We start from the raw sequence: 17971 nt of genomic DNA, 5'->3' as shown, positions 1-17971 counted from the left end.
AGATCAGAAAAAAATAAGTAAACAGAATAGCTATCCAGGAAAGGAACAGGAAAACTTGCGGGATGTGGAAAATGTGTTTTTAGTTCATAAAATGTTGTTCTATGGTTTAGAAAGTTTATGTGTGTGGCCACATGGATTTTATTATAAAACGTGGAACTTTTGGAATCATATGTGTAAAGTGTGTCCTTGTTAACAGAGCACCTTTTCCTGAGGTTGTATGCCAAAGGTCTTTCTTAGGAAACGTGTTGTGATTTTCAAGATGTTAAACCTGATGAATTAAATGATATACCGGTGCTTTTCAGGGTTATCTTCGATGGAGACATTTTTCTTTTTTTTTTTTTTTAAGATTTATTTATTTATTATTATTTTTTTTTTTATTGAAAAGGCAGATATACAGAGAGGAGAGACAGAGAGGAAGATCTTCCCTCCGATGATTCACTCCCCAAGTGAGCGCAATGGCCAATACTATGCCGATCCGAAGCCAGGAGCCTCTTCCAGGTCTCCCACGCTGGTGCAGGGTCCCAAAGCTTTGGGCTGTCCTCGACTGCTTTCCCGGCCCACAGGCAGGGAGCTGGAAGGGAAGTGGGGCTGCCTGGATTAGAACCGGCGCCCATATGGGATCCCGGGCGTGCAAGGCGAGGACCTTAACCACTTGCGCCACCACGCCAGGCCTGAGACATTTTTCTTTACCGATGATGAAACAACTCTATAGATTATTCTTGAATCATGTTTCTTGGAAGTTCTAGAATCTCAGAGTTGTTACTAATGATTACTTTATCTCGTATTAGAAATATGCTTTTATTTCAAATACCCAATACCCAAAAGGTCGGGTAGAATGAAGGTCTTCACTTCCCACTGCCAGGCTAGCGCCTCACACTGCTATGCTTTGTTTCTGTTATCCGCCATGTTCAGAACCACAGACCTGCTCCCCCAGTAAGGGAGAAAGTGAAGGTTGCAGTTTTCCACCTGTGGGATGGGATTGGTTTTTTTCCTTCTTCAGTTCTGACTTTAGAAATCTTCAGAAAAGATTGAAATCTCCATTCCTGGACTAGCTGGCTGTGCCCAGGCCTGTTGTTGGTATCTTGGGGACAGAGCCATGGAAGAATATGGTGGCTTCCAAGGTCGTTAGGAGCTTAGCAGCTTTTGTGCATTAGACACTAAGCTACCCATTGGGAATGTAGGAACAAGCTATCGTCATCATTCACAGGGAAGTGATGGTCTGGTGCTCTCAGAGGCAGCCAGGTCACGTGAGAGAGGGTAGAATCGTCTGGCTTGGCTGACTAAAAGGGTTTCTGAGTGAAAGTGACCCCAGAGTGGAGTTTAAAAACACGCAATAGACTTAATCAAGGAATGGTGGGAGTATATAACTCCTGGCAAAGATTATAATAGGCATGTCAGCCTGAGTGACTAGAGCATTTGGAGAATGGCAGGAATTCCATCTGGAGATGAGAGGTGCGAAGAAGGTGGGTAGGGGGAAAGAAGATGAGTGAAGCAGCTGCAGGAGCCAGATGGACCCAACAGGCTTTCCGAGTTTGTTAAGGAACAACATTGGCTTTCTGTTTAAGGCTATAAAGGCCTTTGAAGTTTACTGCCCGTCTTATCTTTGACATATGTAACAAAACATGACTGGATGTGGTTTGGGAGAGTTGAACAGTACAGGGCAAAGAATCCTTTCAATGAGATGTTGAATAGATCAGGTGAGAGGTGATGGATGGTGAGTGTTGAATCCCGGATGTGAAAATGAGTCATCCTCTAGACGTTGAGTTGAGAGCACAGGAGAGAGGTGTTCCAAATATATGTCATCCACAAAATGACCATGGGGTGAAGAGAGTCATCCTGTCTAGAGCGCATGTCATGTGCTGGGCATTTGGCAAGGTATGTCATATATACATTGTCTGATTTGTTCCCATTATGTTGGTTGAAACATGTGGCCAGTTTAACATAGGTGATCTCAGAGGTGCATTCAAGCCCTAGCCTAGTTCCAAATTGCAAAGCCTTTGTGACTGTGGAATAACAGATGAAGTGACTTAGCAACAAGTGGACTGATGATTTTGAAGAGGAATTTAAAAGGACTTTTGTGGGGGAAATATCAGCAGTAGTTGTCGCCCAAGAGGCGATAGCAGAGACTGAGCAGGAGCTGACGAGAGGGCTGGAGAAGAACCAGGAGGGTAGTCTCACCAAATGCTGGGGTTCTTTTGTTTCAAGGAGAGAGCAGTGAACAGCGGCAGATGCTGGGCAGGAACCAAGGGATGTGTGTTCAGCATTGAAGCAGGACTGTGTGTGAAAAACGTAACTGCTTTCTTATAACATCCCTAGTCTGTGATAGGGTGATATGTGCAACAGAAAACAGACTAAGTGTGCATTGTGTAGGGGACCCTACTTTGGTTACTTAATTTTTCAAAAGGCAGATTCCTTCCAGAAAATGGTGGTGATGGGTATTTTTTGTTGTGGTGTGGATCCAATGGAAAGTGAAGGTGTAGACCCTGACCCAGAGGATGCAAAAAAGCAATCAATCAATAAAGTGATGTGCTTTTTCTGGATTAATAGTCAAGAGGCAGTTGAGTTTTCCTTGGGGCTTGGAGAATGTTCAGGTTTTGCTTTAGTCAGGATTCTGTGGTTTCAAGTGAAAACGGGCTCAGAGTAAATTATTGGTAAAAGAGAGATGAGTTGAGTAGAATCTTTTTTTTTTCAAGATTTTTTTTTTTATTAATTTGCAAAACAAAGTTATGGGAGGCAAGAAAGGGGATACAGAGAATCTTCTATCTATTAGTTCACTCCCCAAATGGCCTCAAGAACAGGTCTGGGTCAGGCCAAAAGCCACGAGTTGGGAGCTACATCTGTGTCTCCTGTATGGGTTTAGGGGTTCAGGTTGCTGGGTTTGAATCAGAGCAATCAGGAACCAAACTGGTGCCCATCTGGAATGCCGTCATCACAAATGTTCACTTTACCCTCTGCACCACAACACTGGTGGCCCTGGTATAGTGGTTTACAGTTGGAGCCAATGGTTCAAAGGATTAGCCAATGGTTCAATTGGCTAATCCTTTCCTTGCAAGTGCTGGCATCCCATATGGACACTGGTTCATGTCCCAGCTGCACTGCTTTCCATCCAGCAACCTGCTTATGTATGGCCTAGACAAGTAGTAGAGCATGGCTCAAGTCCTTGGGCTCTTGCACTCATGCGGGAGACTAGGAAGAAGTTCCTGGCTCCTGGCTTCAGATTGGCTCAGCTGTGGCCATTGTGGCCATTTGGGGAGTGGACCAGTGGACGGAATGCCTTTCTCTCTGTATTTCCTTTCTGTAAATCTGCCTTTCCAATAAAAACAAATCTTCCAAAAGAAAAAAAATAAAGAGGTAACCTGTAGGAATTTCAGGGATGCAGCCAGCTTGAAGGATCTATTGGAAAGAGCATCATTATTTCCCACAGCCAGGTGTTATTCTCATTTTATCCTTTTTTTTTTTTTCTGATTTGTATTCACTCTGTTTAGAACTACAGACCTTCTCTCCAGATGTAGGACAGAGTGGAGAGTACACTTTTTTTTTTTGGTAAAGATTTATTTTATTTTTGTCGCAGCCAGATAAGCAAGGGGAGGAGAGACAGAGAAGATCTTCCGTTAAACGATTCACTCCCCAAGTGGCTTCGACAGGCATCACTACACTGATGGAAAGCCAGCCGCCCGGAACCTCTTCTGTGTCTCCCACGTGGGTGTAGGCTTCCAAGGCTTTGGTAATGTCCTTGACCGATTTGTCATGCCACAAGCAGGGAGCAGGATGGGAAGCAGGGTCACCGAGATTCGAACCAGAGCCCGTATGGGATCTGGGCGTGTTTAAGGCCAGGACTTTATAGCTGATAGGCTACTGTGCTGGGCACAAGAATGCATTTTTTTGTAACTCTTAAGTAGAATTGCTTTTGCTTCTTCAATTCTGATTTTAAAAATCTTTTTGTTGTTAAATTTATTACAGTTATTATTATTAGAACGCCAAATATACAGAAGGAGAGACAGAAATATCTTTTGTTTGTTGGCTCACTTGCCAAGTGGCCACAATGGCTAGAGCTGAGCTGATCAGGAGCCCCTTCAGGGTCTCCCACACAGGTACAGTGTCCCAGGGCCTTGGGCCATCCCCTACTGCTTTCCCAGGCCGCACGCAGGGAGCTGGATGGGAAGTGGAACAACCAGTATACAAGCTGGTGCCCTTATGGGATTCTGGTGCATGCAAGGCATGGATTTTAGCCACTAGACTGCCGCACCAGGCCCTAATTTTAAAAATCTTAAGGAGAAACAAATTACCCTAGCTGGATTAAGTGCTATGCCTGGATGCTGGGCCTGCCATTTGGCACCTTTGCTACAATGCTGTGTTTGTTAGGACCTCAGTGGGTATCGTTATTCCAGATCTGGGGAAGGAAGCGTCCTTTTCTTTTGATAATTATTTTTATTTTAATGATTTTTATATAGTTGATTAGGGTGATAAGGATCAAGGGCTACAGGAAGGTGGCCAAGACCATTATTTCCACATTTTCTTTCGGGAGGAAACTTCCTAAGCAAGTAAACTTAAGAGTCTGCATAGCTGGTATGGTCAAGGATGCAGCATGAAGTGCTACACACACAATGTGAGTGTAAATGAGGCTGGGCTATAAAACAAAATCCTACTGCATGTTTTTAGTAATGACTGAAGAGGAAGGATCAGACCTTGGTAGGCTTATTTTATAATGAAATCATTGGTGTGAATTGATTACAGGGATTGTAATTGTTGAAGAGGGATGGGTATTGATTTTAATGTTTATGGGGCAAAAACTACCATGTAAACAGGTTCTTGTGGACATAGGTTTATTTTAAAGATTGATTTGTTTTCAAAATCAGAGCCGCAGAGAGAAAGAGAAAGGCAGAGAGAGAGGTTCCATGTACAGCTTCACTCTCCAGGTGGCTGAAATAGCCAGCACTGTGCCAAGCGGAAGTTAGGATCTTCTTCCAGGCTTCCGCGTGGATGCAAGGGCACAAGCCCTGGGGCAGTCTTTCATTTCCGTTCACAGACCAGTAGTAGGGAGCTAGATGGAAAGTGGAGCAGCTGGGACTGAGAAATATTCCGACACAGGCTGCATGTGTTGTCGATCACAGCTTTACCTGCTATGTCACAATGCCGCCCAACTCATACTTCTGTGAACAGAGGAAGGTTGGTTACAGTTCCTGGTTTCAGAATAGCTTTATTGTGGTCACTCTCAAATGTCTGTTATTTGGGTAGTCTTTTTTCTAATTATTATAGTCATAGCTATATCTGTAAGAAGAAGCCAGAGATTGTTAGAATTTACAGAGGATTCTACAGATCATGCATTCTAATGTCCTAATTTTATTTTTTTTTTATGATGTGTTTATTTGAGAGACATTATATAAGAAAGAAAGAGGGTTTGGCGTGGCGCCCTGGTGACTAAAGTCCTCACCTTGAATGTGCCAGGATCTCATATGGGCACCGGTTCTAATCCTGGCGGCTCCACTTCCCATCCAGCTCCCTGCTTGTGGCCTGGGAAAGCAGTCTAGGATGGCCCAACACCTTGGGACCCTGCACCTGTGTGGGAGACCTTGAGAACGTTCCTGACTCCTGGCTTTGGATTGGCGCAGCACCGACTGTTGAGTTCATTTGCGGAATGAAACATTGGACGGAAGATCTTCCTCTCTGTCTTTCCTCCTCTGGATATATCTGACTTTGCAATAAAAATAAATAAATTTTTAAAAATAAATAAATTTAAAAGAGAGAGAGAGAGAGAGAGAGAGAAAGGAATTTGGTCACCAGGGAGCACTCTCCCAAATGCTGGTCTGCCTCCCACGTGCCCGCAGTGGCCAACACTGGGGTTAGGAAAGAGCTGAGAGCTGAGCACCTGCTTGAGCTGTTGGTTCTGCCTTCCGGGGTTTGCACTGCAGGAATCTAAAGTCAGGTAGGAATCTCACCCAAGCATTCCAAACATGGGAGGCTGAACTGGCCCATGAGCCCAAGGTTAAGTGCTATCCCCTGCTTAGTTTAGGAAACTGCATCACCAAGCATTCGTCACCAGTGACACCACAACAATGTCCTTCAGAAGAAGGGGAACCATTTCTTCCTTGTTTCTATGTGGTCAGTGAGGACATTCTTCCCTAAAACCTCTTTCTTAGCCCCTTTGAGATCCATTGTCCAGGGTAGAATGACAACTCTCACTTCTGCAAGCTGCCACTGACAGAGAATGTGATAGTTTATTTAACATAAAACAAGGAGATCTGATGTAAGAATTGTGGGGAACTGGTGAATTTCCAAATAAAATTAGGGTTCTCCAAGCAAGGAAGAGGGCAAGGCCTATTAGAATGGAACTCAGAAATCTGTGTGATGTTAGCTTATATTTCATAGTTTATATTTTGTTCTGTGTAATTGGAACTCTCAGGTTTTAGCTCAGGTTCTGGGCAAGCTTAAGATTTGTGTTTCATATGCGACACAGTTTGTAATGTATCTGCTATCTTCGTTCATTTGCAGTGGCATAACAAAATGATTTCACTTGGATAATTCATAGAACACATTTTTTGGGGGGGGGTGGGGGGAAGGTTCCAAAGTCAAGGCAATGGAAGGTATGGGGTTTAGTGGTGCTCCAGGCTGTGCTTCCAGGGTGACACTCTAGAATGCTGTGTCACCACATGGCAGAAGAGGTGCAAAGGCAAGAGGAATCTACCTACTTCTCTCCAGATCATTTTTCAAAAAGACTCATTTGTTTATTTGAAAATAACAGTTACAGAGAGAGAGGTGTCCTGTCTGCTGGTTCACTGACCAGGTGGCCATGATGGCCAGGGCTGAGGCATCAAGCCTCTTATGTGGGTGTCAGGAGTCCAAACTCTTGGGCCATCTTCTGTTGCCTTTCCTAGGCCATTAGCAGGGAGCTGGCAAGGTGGAATAGCCCAGACATGGTTTGGTGCCCATATGAGATGCTGGTGTCATGGTTGGTGACTTTACCTGCTATATCACAGAACCTGTCTCTCTTTAGATCTTTTAAAATAAATAATTGATTTCATCTATGAGGGCTGAGCCTTTGTGATCTGATCACCTTCTAAAGGTTGTACCTATTAATACCATCCAGTGGAAGTTAGATTCCAGCACAGGGATTGAAGGGGGGGTGGCTTTGTCAATGCAGCGAAACAGCTGAGAGATCATCCTTTTAGGTAAAACATCAAAGCAGGTTGCAGCATTGAACTAAGTTTTAGGATTCCAGTATCCTTCCATTGTATTTGCATTCCTTTCTTCTCTATAACCTTTACATGTGATGTATAGTGTGTGTCTTTTATCAAAAAGTTAGGGTTAATGTCATTGAACTGACTCAAGGATGTAACCAACTTTGCTCTGAGAATCGTTATACGTAGTTAGTCAATACCTGCTTGAGGAAAAATGTTACAAAGCATTGCCATCGAATTGCTGACCACTTTTACTGGTTGGAGTGCTTGGGTTTACAGAATAGCCAAGGAATAGTGATGTACCCTGTACTGATAGGCTTCAACTTGAGGAATGGATCATGGAGAGGAAGATAAAGTGAGATTGAAACTCATTCCCAGTTTAGTGCCAGATTGGGCACTATACCAGGGACTATACCCATCTCAGCAAATTCTCCCATTTCTCTCATGAGGTTATCCTGACTGGCGTTCAGGATAACTACATTATCCAGGGGCTCCTCTCCCAAGGTGGAGTGTCAGTGTTTGAAACGTAGGTCTCCCTTAATTTGATATTGGGTGCCAATACGTTTTCTCCATCTTTGTGTTAGGATTAAAGTGCTAGCATTTGGGCCCGGCGCGGTGGCGCAAGTGGTTAAAGGTCCTCGCCTTGCACGCCCGGGATCCCATATGGGCGCCAGTTCTAATCCCGGCAGCCCCGCTTCCCTTCCAGCTCCCTGCCTGTGGCCCGGGAAAGCAGTGGAGGACGGCCCAAAGCTTTGGGAACCTGCACCCACGTGGGAGACCCGGAAGGGGCTCCTGGCTTCGGATCGGCATAGTATCGGCCCGTTGCGCTCACGTGGGGAGTGAATCATCGGACGGAAGATCTTCCTCTCTGTCTCTCCTCTCTGTATATCTGCCTTTCCAATGAAAAAATAATAAAAATAAATCTTAAAAAAAAAAAAGTGCTAGCATTTGACTCTCAGGCACTGTGGAAGGGTTCTGAGTAGGAGAGGACATGCCAGAAGTGCCCATCATGGAAATGTGGGGAACAGGTAGAAAAGAAAGGCAAATGCAGACATTATCATCAGTGTTGGTTGGTGGACAGTCTGCCGTAGCATCTCATATGCAGATAGCCACTAAATGACTTATTATTAATACTGTAATTGCTGTGTTTTCCAAGGGCAAGAAAATTAAGATCCTATGCCAATTTTTTTCTTCCTTGTTCGATTTTCCTCTTGCCTATTTGAGTACCCAAGTTTCCCATTGGCTCAATTGTCTTCAATGCATACCTTTGTAGCTTTCTGTAACTCTCATTAAAGTAGGGTTAACTAAATTATCAACTAGTTGACCAAGAAGTTCCCCATAGTCTGTAATATCTCTGAGACTTTTGTTATAATTGACAGGATAAACTGATAGAAAAACATGTACCAACTACAAACACTGAATTTTCTTTTTTACACTAATGATGTCTAAAGCATATCTAAACCAGGAAACAAAGAATAGCTACTTTCCACACATCTGGAACAATTGGTAATAACAGTAAAATAAGTACCAGGACATATGCCATGGTTTTTGCAAAAAAAAAAAAAAAAAAAAAAAAATTAGAAATCACCATTTCTAGAAGGCTGTGACATTGGATATTGAAATGGTATTGGTAATATATTTGCCATGCTTTTTCCCATCCATCAGCCATTTTTGGTACATATGTGTTAAACATCTGCCATGTGAGAGAAGTATTACTGTATAGAGAAAACTGTCTTGTTTCCAAGTGTTAGGAATCGTGTGCATAGAAATAGTCAGTCCTTTTTGGTTTTATTAACCTTCCCTACCTGATCAAATAATTTTCTTCCCTTTCGCTTTGCTGCTTTTTCTTTCTTCCTCTTTTTCTTTTTTGTTTATCGTTTTGTGTGTCTTTCAAGCCATCAGAATTCCCCTAGAGCAACTCAAAAAAAGATAGTAGAAATTATATACCAGAACATTATAATTTTCATGAACTTAAATAATTACACAAGAAAACACTAACTTAATATTGGTTTTACTATATCCTCTAATTTGAAATTGGGTGAAATGCTTCTGTGGTTAAATCATCGTTCTTGTGCTCTTTACTAAACTTTCAAGAATATATATTTCAAAAAAAAATTTTTTTTTTTAGAAATAATCCAAAACAAATGCAACAGAGTTCAACATACTTGAAGCACATTTTCCAAATTTATCTTCCATCTCTGCTCAGAGGGCTGTACGTGTGTGTGTGTGTGTGTGTGAGTGTGTGTGGATTAGGTCTGGTGAGTTAGTTCAGCATCTATCTCCATCCTGGGCTGATTACACTCAACAGCCCAGAATGCCCTACATATGGTCCCACTTTGTCTCAGTTTGTAGGACCTCTGGGTTGGAACTCAATTTGATCCGAGGGAAGCCAACCGTTGCAGAAATTTGGCTAATGTCAAAATGCTGAATCTATATATACATCCAAGCCTTCAGTTAGAATGCACAGATTCCTTCTGGAAGTAGTGGTGTTTCAGTACGAATTAGCTGAGCAGTGATCCGGAAAGCAGTGATGGCATTTCAGGAATTTAAAAATATTATCTACCTCTGAGGATGATGATATTCTGGATGAGAACTACTCGAGCAAGGGAGGGATTCAAGATGTTTTCAGAGCAAAATTATGCATCGATCACGAGTCCCCCTAAAATTAGCACAAAATAAAATGGAAATACAAATAAAAGTCATAAATTTGAAGAGGAAACCTGTCCTCAATCTTATAGCCTATTTCTTTTTTTCTTGGTGTGGACTGCTTAAAAAGAAAGGAGGGCGGGTTGCAGATACATTTGAAAGGTCACCTAGTTCTCCCTGATTGTGGCACAGTAAGGTGGAGGGTGTGCCTGCCGAGACAGCTCAGCAGCTGAGGGAAAGCAGTGCTGTGGAAGCCGCCTTCCCTTCAGGCTCCTCTCTCTCTCTCTCTCAGGCTCCTCTCTCTCTCTCTCTCTCTCTCTCTCTCTCTCTCTCTCTCTGTTTTGTTCCTTTCCCTCTTCTCTTCCTGTTGCTTTATTTATTTTGTCGCTACTCCCACTTCCCCTTCCCCCCTCCTGCTCTTCCTTTCTCTGTCTGCGCGACCACGTGCTTCGAATCTGTGGATCTGGACTGCCTTCTCCAACAGTTCCGTGTGAGTGTTAGCAGAATGAAAACCAGATGGAGCAGCAGTTCCCACTGTTATCTCCCAGCCGACTCTGGCAAGCCTCCCTCCCTGCCTCCTTCCTTGGCATGACAGAAATATTTGCCTTTATTTAGGGAGACTTGTATTTGCTGCTGCACCTCTTTCCCTCGGCTGCAGCTAAGTGGAATGCTATTTATTCCTGTATGGCTGAGGTGGGTTGAGGTGAGTAGAAGGTGAATTGGGTTGAACTGTTGCTGAAGTGCTTTTTAAGCTTGCCTGATTTTTGTATCTTTCTGGAAAAAGTGACTTTGTGCTATTGGTTGTTAAGTGTTTGCTTTAGCAATATGGAGGCAAGTTTTAACAATAACGTAAAGGAACACTCTCCATGTGTCTGTGTGTCTACCACTATTTAACTAAGAATATCTTCGTTAAACTAGCAGTAGAGATTAAGGAATAAAGCCCTTGATATTTTCAATCATGCTCACACTGTTGTTAGAATGAAGATTAATTTCATGTTGTATTACATCCTCCCTAATATGACAGCAACACTGTTTGAACCTTTCACTGTTGAGTTTTAGTGACCCTCAGGTCTTAGGGAATCACCGTAAATAACATTGAGGTAGACTTGGAGGTGTGATAGTAATTTGGGTCTTTTTTCTATGACATTTATGTCAACTTGTGAATTTCTCACTTTGGTTACTGTGGTCTTTCAGTTCTCATTATTATTTCTTATTTCATAATGTTCATTTCTACTTGTCATATACTCCAAAAATGAACTACTCGTGTCAAGACTCAGCTCTATGTGTGTGTACATGTGTATGAATCCTCGTGCCTGTAGAAAACTTGGAAAAGTTTCATTTTTATTGGTGTTCTGTTGCTTTGATAGTTAGATTCCCTTGAGTTACAAGGAATTTCACGAGAAGAATATAGGTAAGGAAGAAGTTTTGATGGGCATGATCATTGCTGGATGATCAAAGTGTTCCATATGTGTCCAGTACTTCATGCTGTCTTTAGTTCTAGTTTGCATTGTGGCACTTTTACATTCTGCTTTTCTCTGATATAACTGGAGTTTGTTGTGATGTTCTTAAGACAATGGATGCTCAGTTCATACATTCTGGATGTTTAATAGCTTAACTTCATTTTGGTCAGTTTATAGATTGTGGTTGTATAATCGCTTCAACTTCATGTACCAGTGGTGATTTTTGAAATGATGAAATAAAAGTGAGAGATTGAGATTTTTGGAAACACAACCTCTTTGGACCAAAGAAAATCTTCACCAAGGGCTGGCTCTGCCACCTGTCTCATCTGGGTGACAGACTTCAGGTGTACGTTACCTCTGAGCTGGCACGAGGTGTTTCTTACGTTCTATTTTCTAGCTCTTGCTAACGTTCACTTCAGCTTGCAGTGAGGTGGTGCTATTGCATAAAACACTACCAAGGTAGCATCTGCCCGAGCCAGAAATAACAATAGGATAGAATACAACCTAGTTACAAATGAGGTCCTGCCATCTGTGCTGCGCTCCCTTAAGTGGGGCTTGGATGATCAAATCCTGATTTAAACTTCAGTGGCTAAGCATATTTATTGGTAGAAATGCCAAATCTCTTTTGTTCGCCTACTTGTACAAAAGATAAGCCCTATTTGAAAATCAGCTGAGGCGCTTACGGAGTAGAATAACGTGTTCCTGGTGGCATCCTTCAGATCGTGCTGAGAAGCATTCCACAATGCCAGACTCACCTGTGGATGTGAAGGCGCAATCGAGGCTGACTCCCCCAACCATGCCACCGCCCCCGACCACTCAAGGAGCTCCAAGAACCAGCTCGTTTACACCGACCACGTGTGAGTAATCCTTCCCGAATTTTGTGGCTTACACCACTTTTTTTTTTTTTTTAAATGAAGCAATCAAGGGAAAAGAACGTTTAGCATAAAAAATATTAAGCGGAAATGAAACAGAGAAGTCATTCCTTTGCTAGTAGGTAAGAGTTTAACACAGAAATGTCGAATAGTTTGTATGATGAGCCATGTTGCTTTCTTTCTAAACATTGCTGTATAGTCTGCTATGCTTTGAGCAAGTGGAGAATACTATATTTGGTCTGTGACTCAAGTTGTCACTGCTAACTTTTAATTCATTTCTACAGGCACTCTGTATTTTAACTTGTTCAGTTTGACTTGGAATCTGAAAATATGCTATGATTATTTCTAGCTTACTTATGACCTTCTAATACCCTGTCTTTGTATTTCCAAGTATTACAGCAATGTTGAAATCTTGCATTCTTTTATTTAAAGGGGTGGTTCTCAATGTAAGTTTTACAGAAAAATGTTCTGAACTCTGTAGAATCTTCCTTGCCTCGACACTGTCAGGTTGCATCCCCACTTGGCTCTGGTCCTGTGCTCTGAGTCTGTGGAGTGTATTGCTTTCTTTTTTGGCCAAGAGGTTGGGGATGGAACATTCTAAGAGAAAAGCAAAGTCCCAGGTCTTTACTGTGGGCTGCTCTAAGTGTAGCAAAGAGCTTTGTTTTAATCAATGTCAAAGTCCTGGTTCAAACTGTCATCAAGGATTTGTGAAACTAATAAACATTATCTGTTGCAGAAAATACTGTGCTTAGGTCATGTGCCCTGAAATCTATTTGAATGAATAATAACGGGCAAAAATAGATTTATGGGACTAGGAGGGATGACCAAAACACACGTTCCAGGCTGTGGATGCGGTATTATACTGCCATTCAAAAGACCTTTCCAGACATGTAAGGAGCAGCTGACTGGCACAGGCCAACTTACTTGTAACCTCGTCATCTTATATTTGGTTTGCGGTTACCTAAAGCCACAATGATAGACATGTGTCTCCTAGGAGATAGCTTTATGCACTAGGCCTCCCTGACTAGTTGCTTTGGTAATCGCGTGGAACAAGGCAAGCATTGTATTATCTTGAATTAAACTGTTAGAAAAAAATCAAGATCCTTAAAACTTCCTCAAATTGTTATTAGAGATAGCTTATCAAGGTTATATTAAAAGCATGGCATTAATAATGATTAATTAATTAGTCAAACGAACGATCTTAACATGATGCAATCAACATCTTTGAGGGATGCACAAATGTTCTTTGTCCCCTTTGGATCGGCATCTTTGTGTTCAAATACATTTTTTTCAGCAACGAATTTGCTGAATTGCCACCGATATATACTCTTGGCTGGATTGAAGGTGTTCCCTTATAATTCTTAAATAACTCCTTGATAAATACCACACCTATTTTGGCTTCTGATATAAATTTTCATTTCCCTAAAGAAGTGGTTAAGGAAAAGGAGGGGGAGAAAATAGCCTTCTAATTGGGTGGTATAAGGTTAAAACTTGAAAGTCCTATTTCTGTAAACACAGCTGTCAGTTGTGTGTACAAAACATGATTAAAAATGTTCAGTGATAAATTTAGTCTCCACCAAATGTACACTTTCTCTAGGGGAGCAGTTTAGAAAGGAATGGTCCTGTTATATTGATGTAAGCCTGTGACAAAAGGCTGACATCCAAAGCTGTTTGTTCTATGTTTGAAACATTTCAGGTGGTTGGCATATGTGCGCATGGGAGGCAGGGCTGGCTCCACATTACAGCAGGCTTCGTTTATTACGGCTCCTATGCAGAGTAGGATCACAAGTGCGTAAGGAGACCTACTTAGTGATACGCTCCCCAGGGCTGGGCAAGCCTGTGAAGGCCAGGCATTGTACAAAAAGTAGTACTGTGTTTATACTTACCAAACTGCTACGTTTAAAGGGAATGGGACTTGGTTGTAATTTCCTTTGTGCATGCGCTCTCTGAGTTGATGTCTTTCCTTCTGATTTTGTTGCCCTTCACAGTAACAAATGGCACAAGCCATTCGCCCACAGCCTTGAATGGTGCCCCCTCGCCACCCAATGGCTTTAGCAACGGGCCATCCTCTTCCTCCTCCTCCTCTCTGGCCAATCAACAGCTGCCCCCAGCCTGTGGCGCCAGGCAACTCAGCAAACTGAAACGTTTCCTCACTACCCTGCAGCAGTTTGGCAATGACATTTCGCCAGAGATAGGAGAAAGAGTCCGCACCCTTGTACTGGGATTGGTGGTAAGCAAGCAGAAACCAAGCCAACTTCTTGGGGTAAGGGAGAACATGTGTGGGACTTGCCTCTGTACAGAACCCACCCTCACAGCTATTTTGTTGGAATAATGTCTGTGTCTGGAGAATGAGTGCAAATCTGTTGAAATCTGTAGTAACAAGGCTTTTGGTTCTGCATTATGTATTGGCTCCTGTCCTGCTCTTCCTAACTATTTGATTGATGGTTGTACAATCTTTTTTGTTGTCCTGACAATGAAAATATATGTTTGTGTGTACATATGTGTATACATATGGATACATACATACACGGTCATATGTGTATATGCATACACACATACATGCATATATTTCAATAAGTATGCTCCCCTGGGGTGACTAACATATTTTAACAATGACAAAATGGTTTTGTTATGTTAATGACTTATTTATTCTAATTGGGTGCTCATAATAGTTGCTCCACGATGTATTTTGTTTTACCTCAGATGAACACAAGATTATAAATAACACATTTTTTTTTTACAACATTTCATTTTTAAGATGAGTAACTTTTCCTATAAAGGGGACAAGTTTCATTTTCACATATCCAGAATAATGATTCTTGCCATCATATCCTTCGTCCTTCCTTTATTCTTGCCATCCTTCTTTTCCTGTTTTTCTTTTACTTTCCACAGTGACATACCTTCAGTTTACTTCACGGTGTTTTATAAGATTTACTGTCTTCACCATGTTAAGTGATCATTTCATTGGCATTAGATAAACCCATGTGGTATAGCCACCAACTCCATCCATCTGCAGATCTTCTCCATGATTCCAAACTGTATTCTGAATCCATTAAAGAAATAACTCTCCTGTCCCTTCTACCAGCAACCCTTGGGAACTAGATTTTTTGTTGTTGCTGTTTTCAATATAAGCTTTTTTTCGACATGTAGGAGGACATAAACCATGAGTTTGAGAACAGAACTGCCTATCTTCTCACCTTATGCTACATTCTGTGCATTATCATATACTGAAAAATGAGACCATATATCCTTTTTAGGTACCCTAAGTCTGCGTTTTTTGTGATTATTCTGAAGAAGTGGAAAATTTTTCTAGGATATAACAAGGCTATTTTCTCATGGCAAACTGACTCATGGAGATGGGAAGAGTCCCGCTTTTGGTCTTTTCAACAAACAGATGTTTGGGTAGAGCTGGAATTCTAATGACAGGCAGCTGTGTCTCTCTTTTTTTTTTTTTTTTTAAATGTAGACCTGTCACTGACTACTAGAATACATGCTTCAAATCAATATATCCCTCACTTAGCGGAGTTTACATTTTTATTTTTTAGTATTAACTACATCTTCCCCTCCAAGAACAATACGTTTTTTTTGTTTTTTAATTTTCCACAATCAGTAAGGTCCCATTTCAGACCTCCAGGCCAGGGTAGTGAATTGGCAGCAAGGTATTGTTTTTGAGTTGTTTAATCTCCTTTGTATTCTCTCTTGAATTTCACACATTAGGTGTCGCAGGATGCAGGTTACACTACAAGAACTGCAAAATAAATCCAAAGCAATAATTTCCTCAAATAAATGAAGAATATATTGCTATTAGTACAGTTGTGTTTTTTTTCCCCTAAGATTTATTAATTTTTATTAGAAAGGCAGATTTATAGGGAGTAGCAGAGACAGAGAAATCTTTCATCTACTAGTTGACTCGCCGAATAGCTGCAATGGTCAGAGCTGAGCCAATCCAAAGCAGCAGTCAGGAGCCTCCTCCAGGTCTCCCACATGGATGCAGGGTCCCAAGGCTTTAGGTCATCCTCTACTGCTTTCCCAGGCTATAAGCAGGGAGCTGGATGGGAAGCTGAGCAACCAGGACTGAAACATTGCCCATATGGGATGCCACACTTGGAAATTGAGGATTAGTCAGTTGAGCCAAGGTGCCAGCCCCAGTACAGTTATGTGTGTGTTTAAAGATTTATTTATTTTTATTGGAAAGTCAGATATACAGAGAGGATGAGAGACAGAGAGGAAGATCCTCCGTCCGATGGTTCACTCCCCAAGTGGCTACAATGGCTGGAGTTGAGCCAGTTTGAACCCAGGAGCTTCTTCTGGGTATTTCACGCGGGTGCAGGATCCCAAGGCTTTGAGTAGACCTTGATTGTCTTCCAGGCCACAGAAGGGTGGGGGCTCAATGGGAAGCAGCGTGGCTGGGATTAGAACTGGCACCTATATGGAATTGGATGCATGCAAGGCGAAGACTTTAGCCCCTAGGCTACCATGCTAGGCCCAGTTGTATGGTTTTGAATACTTTCTTATAAATTTGATATGTTCATATCACCAATGACTTCATCATGTGAAATATGGGAAAAATGGTGGCTTTAAGAGATGTTTTTAACATATTAAATGGCATAATTTGAGTGAAGCAATATGAAAAATGATCTTCAAACCATAGTTAGGGGATAATAGAATGATGTGTTAACAGTTGGTTTTTATAATTAGAGGAGGTTCAGTTTGGAACTATGAAAGATGTAGAACTTGAAGCTCCTATGATTTATCCTGAGAGGAAAAGGAAGTGCACAAAAAAGCAAATGAACAATGCCCTAATGGTTTTTATAGTTTCACCAATATTGTTGGTCATCAGAGTAACTGAAGGGATGAAGAATTGAGATTGAAGCTATTGTTATCATCCATCCCAGGAGCCAAGGATAATGAATCAAAATATGGTTAGTTTATTCAGTGACTTGACAATATGTTGATTGCTCATATAGATGATATTTCTATCAATATATATTGTCAATTTTATTACATATCCTAAATATTGGGGGCTTATTTACTTATATCAGGCAGGTTATGGTGGAATTTGGCTCAATGTGACCCCTGTCTTTTGGTTTGATCAATACAAATTGTCTTTTTTTTTTTTTTTTTTTAATATTTATTTTTTTATTTTTGTTGGAAAGGCAGATATACAGAGAGGAGAGACAGAGAGGAAGATCTTCCGTCCGATGATTCACTCCCCAAGTGAGCGCAACGGTCGATACTATGCCGATCTGAAGCCAGGAGCCTCTTCCGGGTCTCCCACACGGGTGCAGTGTCCCAAAGCTCTGGGTCGTCCTCGACTGCTTTCCCAGGCCACAGGCAGGGAGCTGGATGGGAAGTGGGGCTGCCGGGATTAGAACCGGCGCCCATATGGGATCCCGGGCGTGCAAGGCAAGGACCTTAACCACTGCGCCATCGCGCCGGGCCCCCAAATTGTCTTTTAAAGCAATGTCTTTGATCTCTGGGAATAATACTCTAGTAGGTAGACAAATTAAACAAATACAAGATGCAAATAAAGAGGAGGAATTCACTAACATTACTAACTGACTTGGTGTGGGGTAGATTGAGAGAATCTTTCTCCTTATGAATTTATTTGTTTATAAAGTTACCTAGAGGGAGAGATGGAGATTTTCCATCCTCTGGTTCATTGCCTAGTGGCGGCTGTAATGCTATGTTTGGGCCAAGGTGAATTCAGGAGCCAAATGCTTCATCCTGGGGTCTCCCACATGGGTGCAAGGACCTAAACATTTGAGTCTTCCTCTGCTGTTTACCCAGACACACAAGCAGCGAGCTGGATTAGAAG

General features: G+C 41.9%; 1 protein-coding gene across 1 annotated transcript in view; it reads left to right on the top strand.

Annotated features, from left to right (window-relative positions):
- The window catches only part of RUNX1T1 (RUNX1 partner transcriptional co-repressor 1), a 134456-nt gene that overhangs the window by 66314 nt on the left and 50171 nt on the right, over nt 1–17971 (top strand). The window contains 2 exon segments of the mRNA XM_040993306.1: nt 12001–12138; nt 14142–14383. Of these exon segments, the coding sequence (XP_040849240.1) occupies nt 12001–12138; nt 14142–14383 (380 nt within the window).

This window comes from Ochotona curzoniae, unplaced genomic scaffold, assembly GCF_017591425.1.
Source record: "Ochotona curzoniae isolate NIBS_2020 unplaced genomic scaffold, NIBS_Ocur_1.0 contig_1071, whole genome shotgun sequence".
Classification (NCBI taxonomy): Eukaryota; Metazoa; Chordata; class Mammalia; order Lagomorpha; family Ochotonidae; genus Ochotona; species Ochotona curzoniae.
This window is presented reverse-complemented; position numbering and strand designations above follow the sequence as displayed.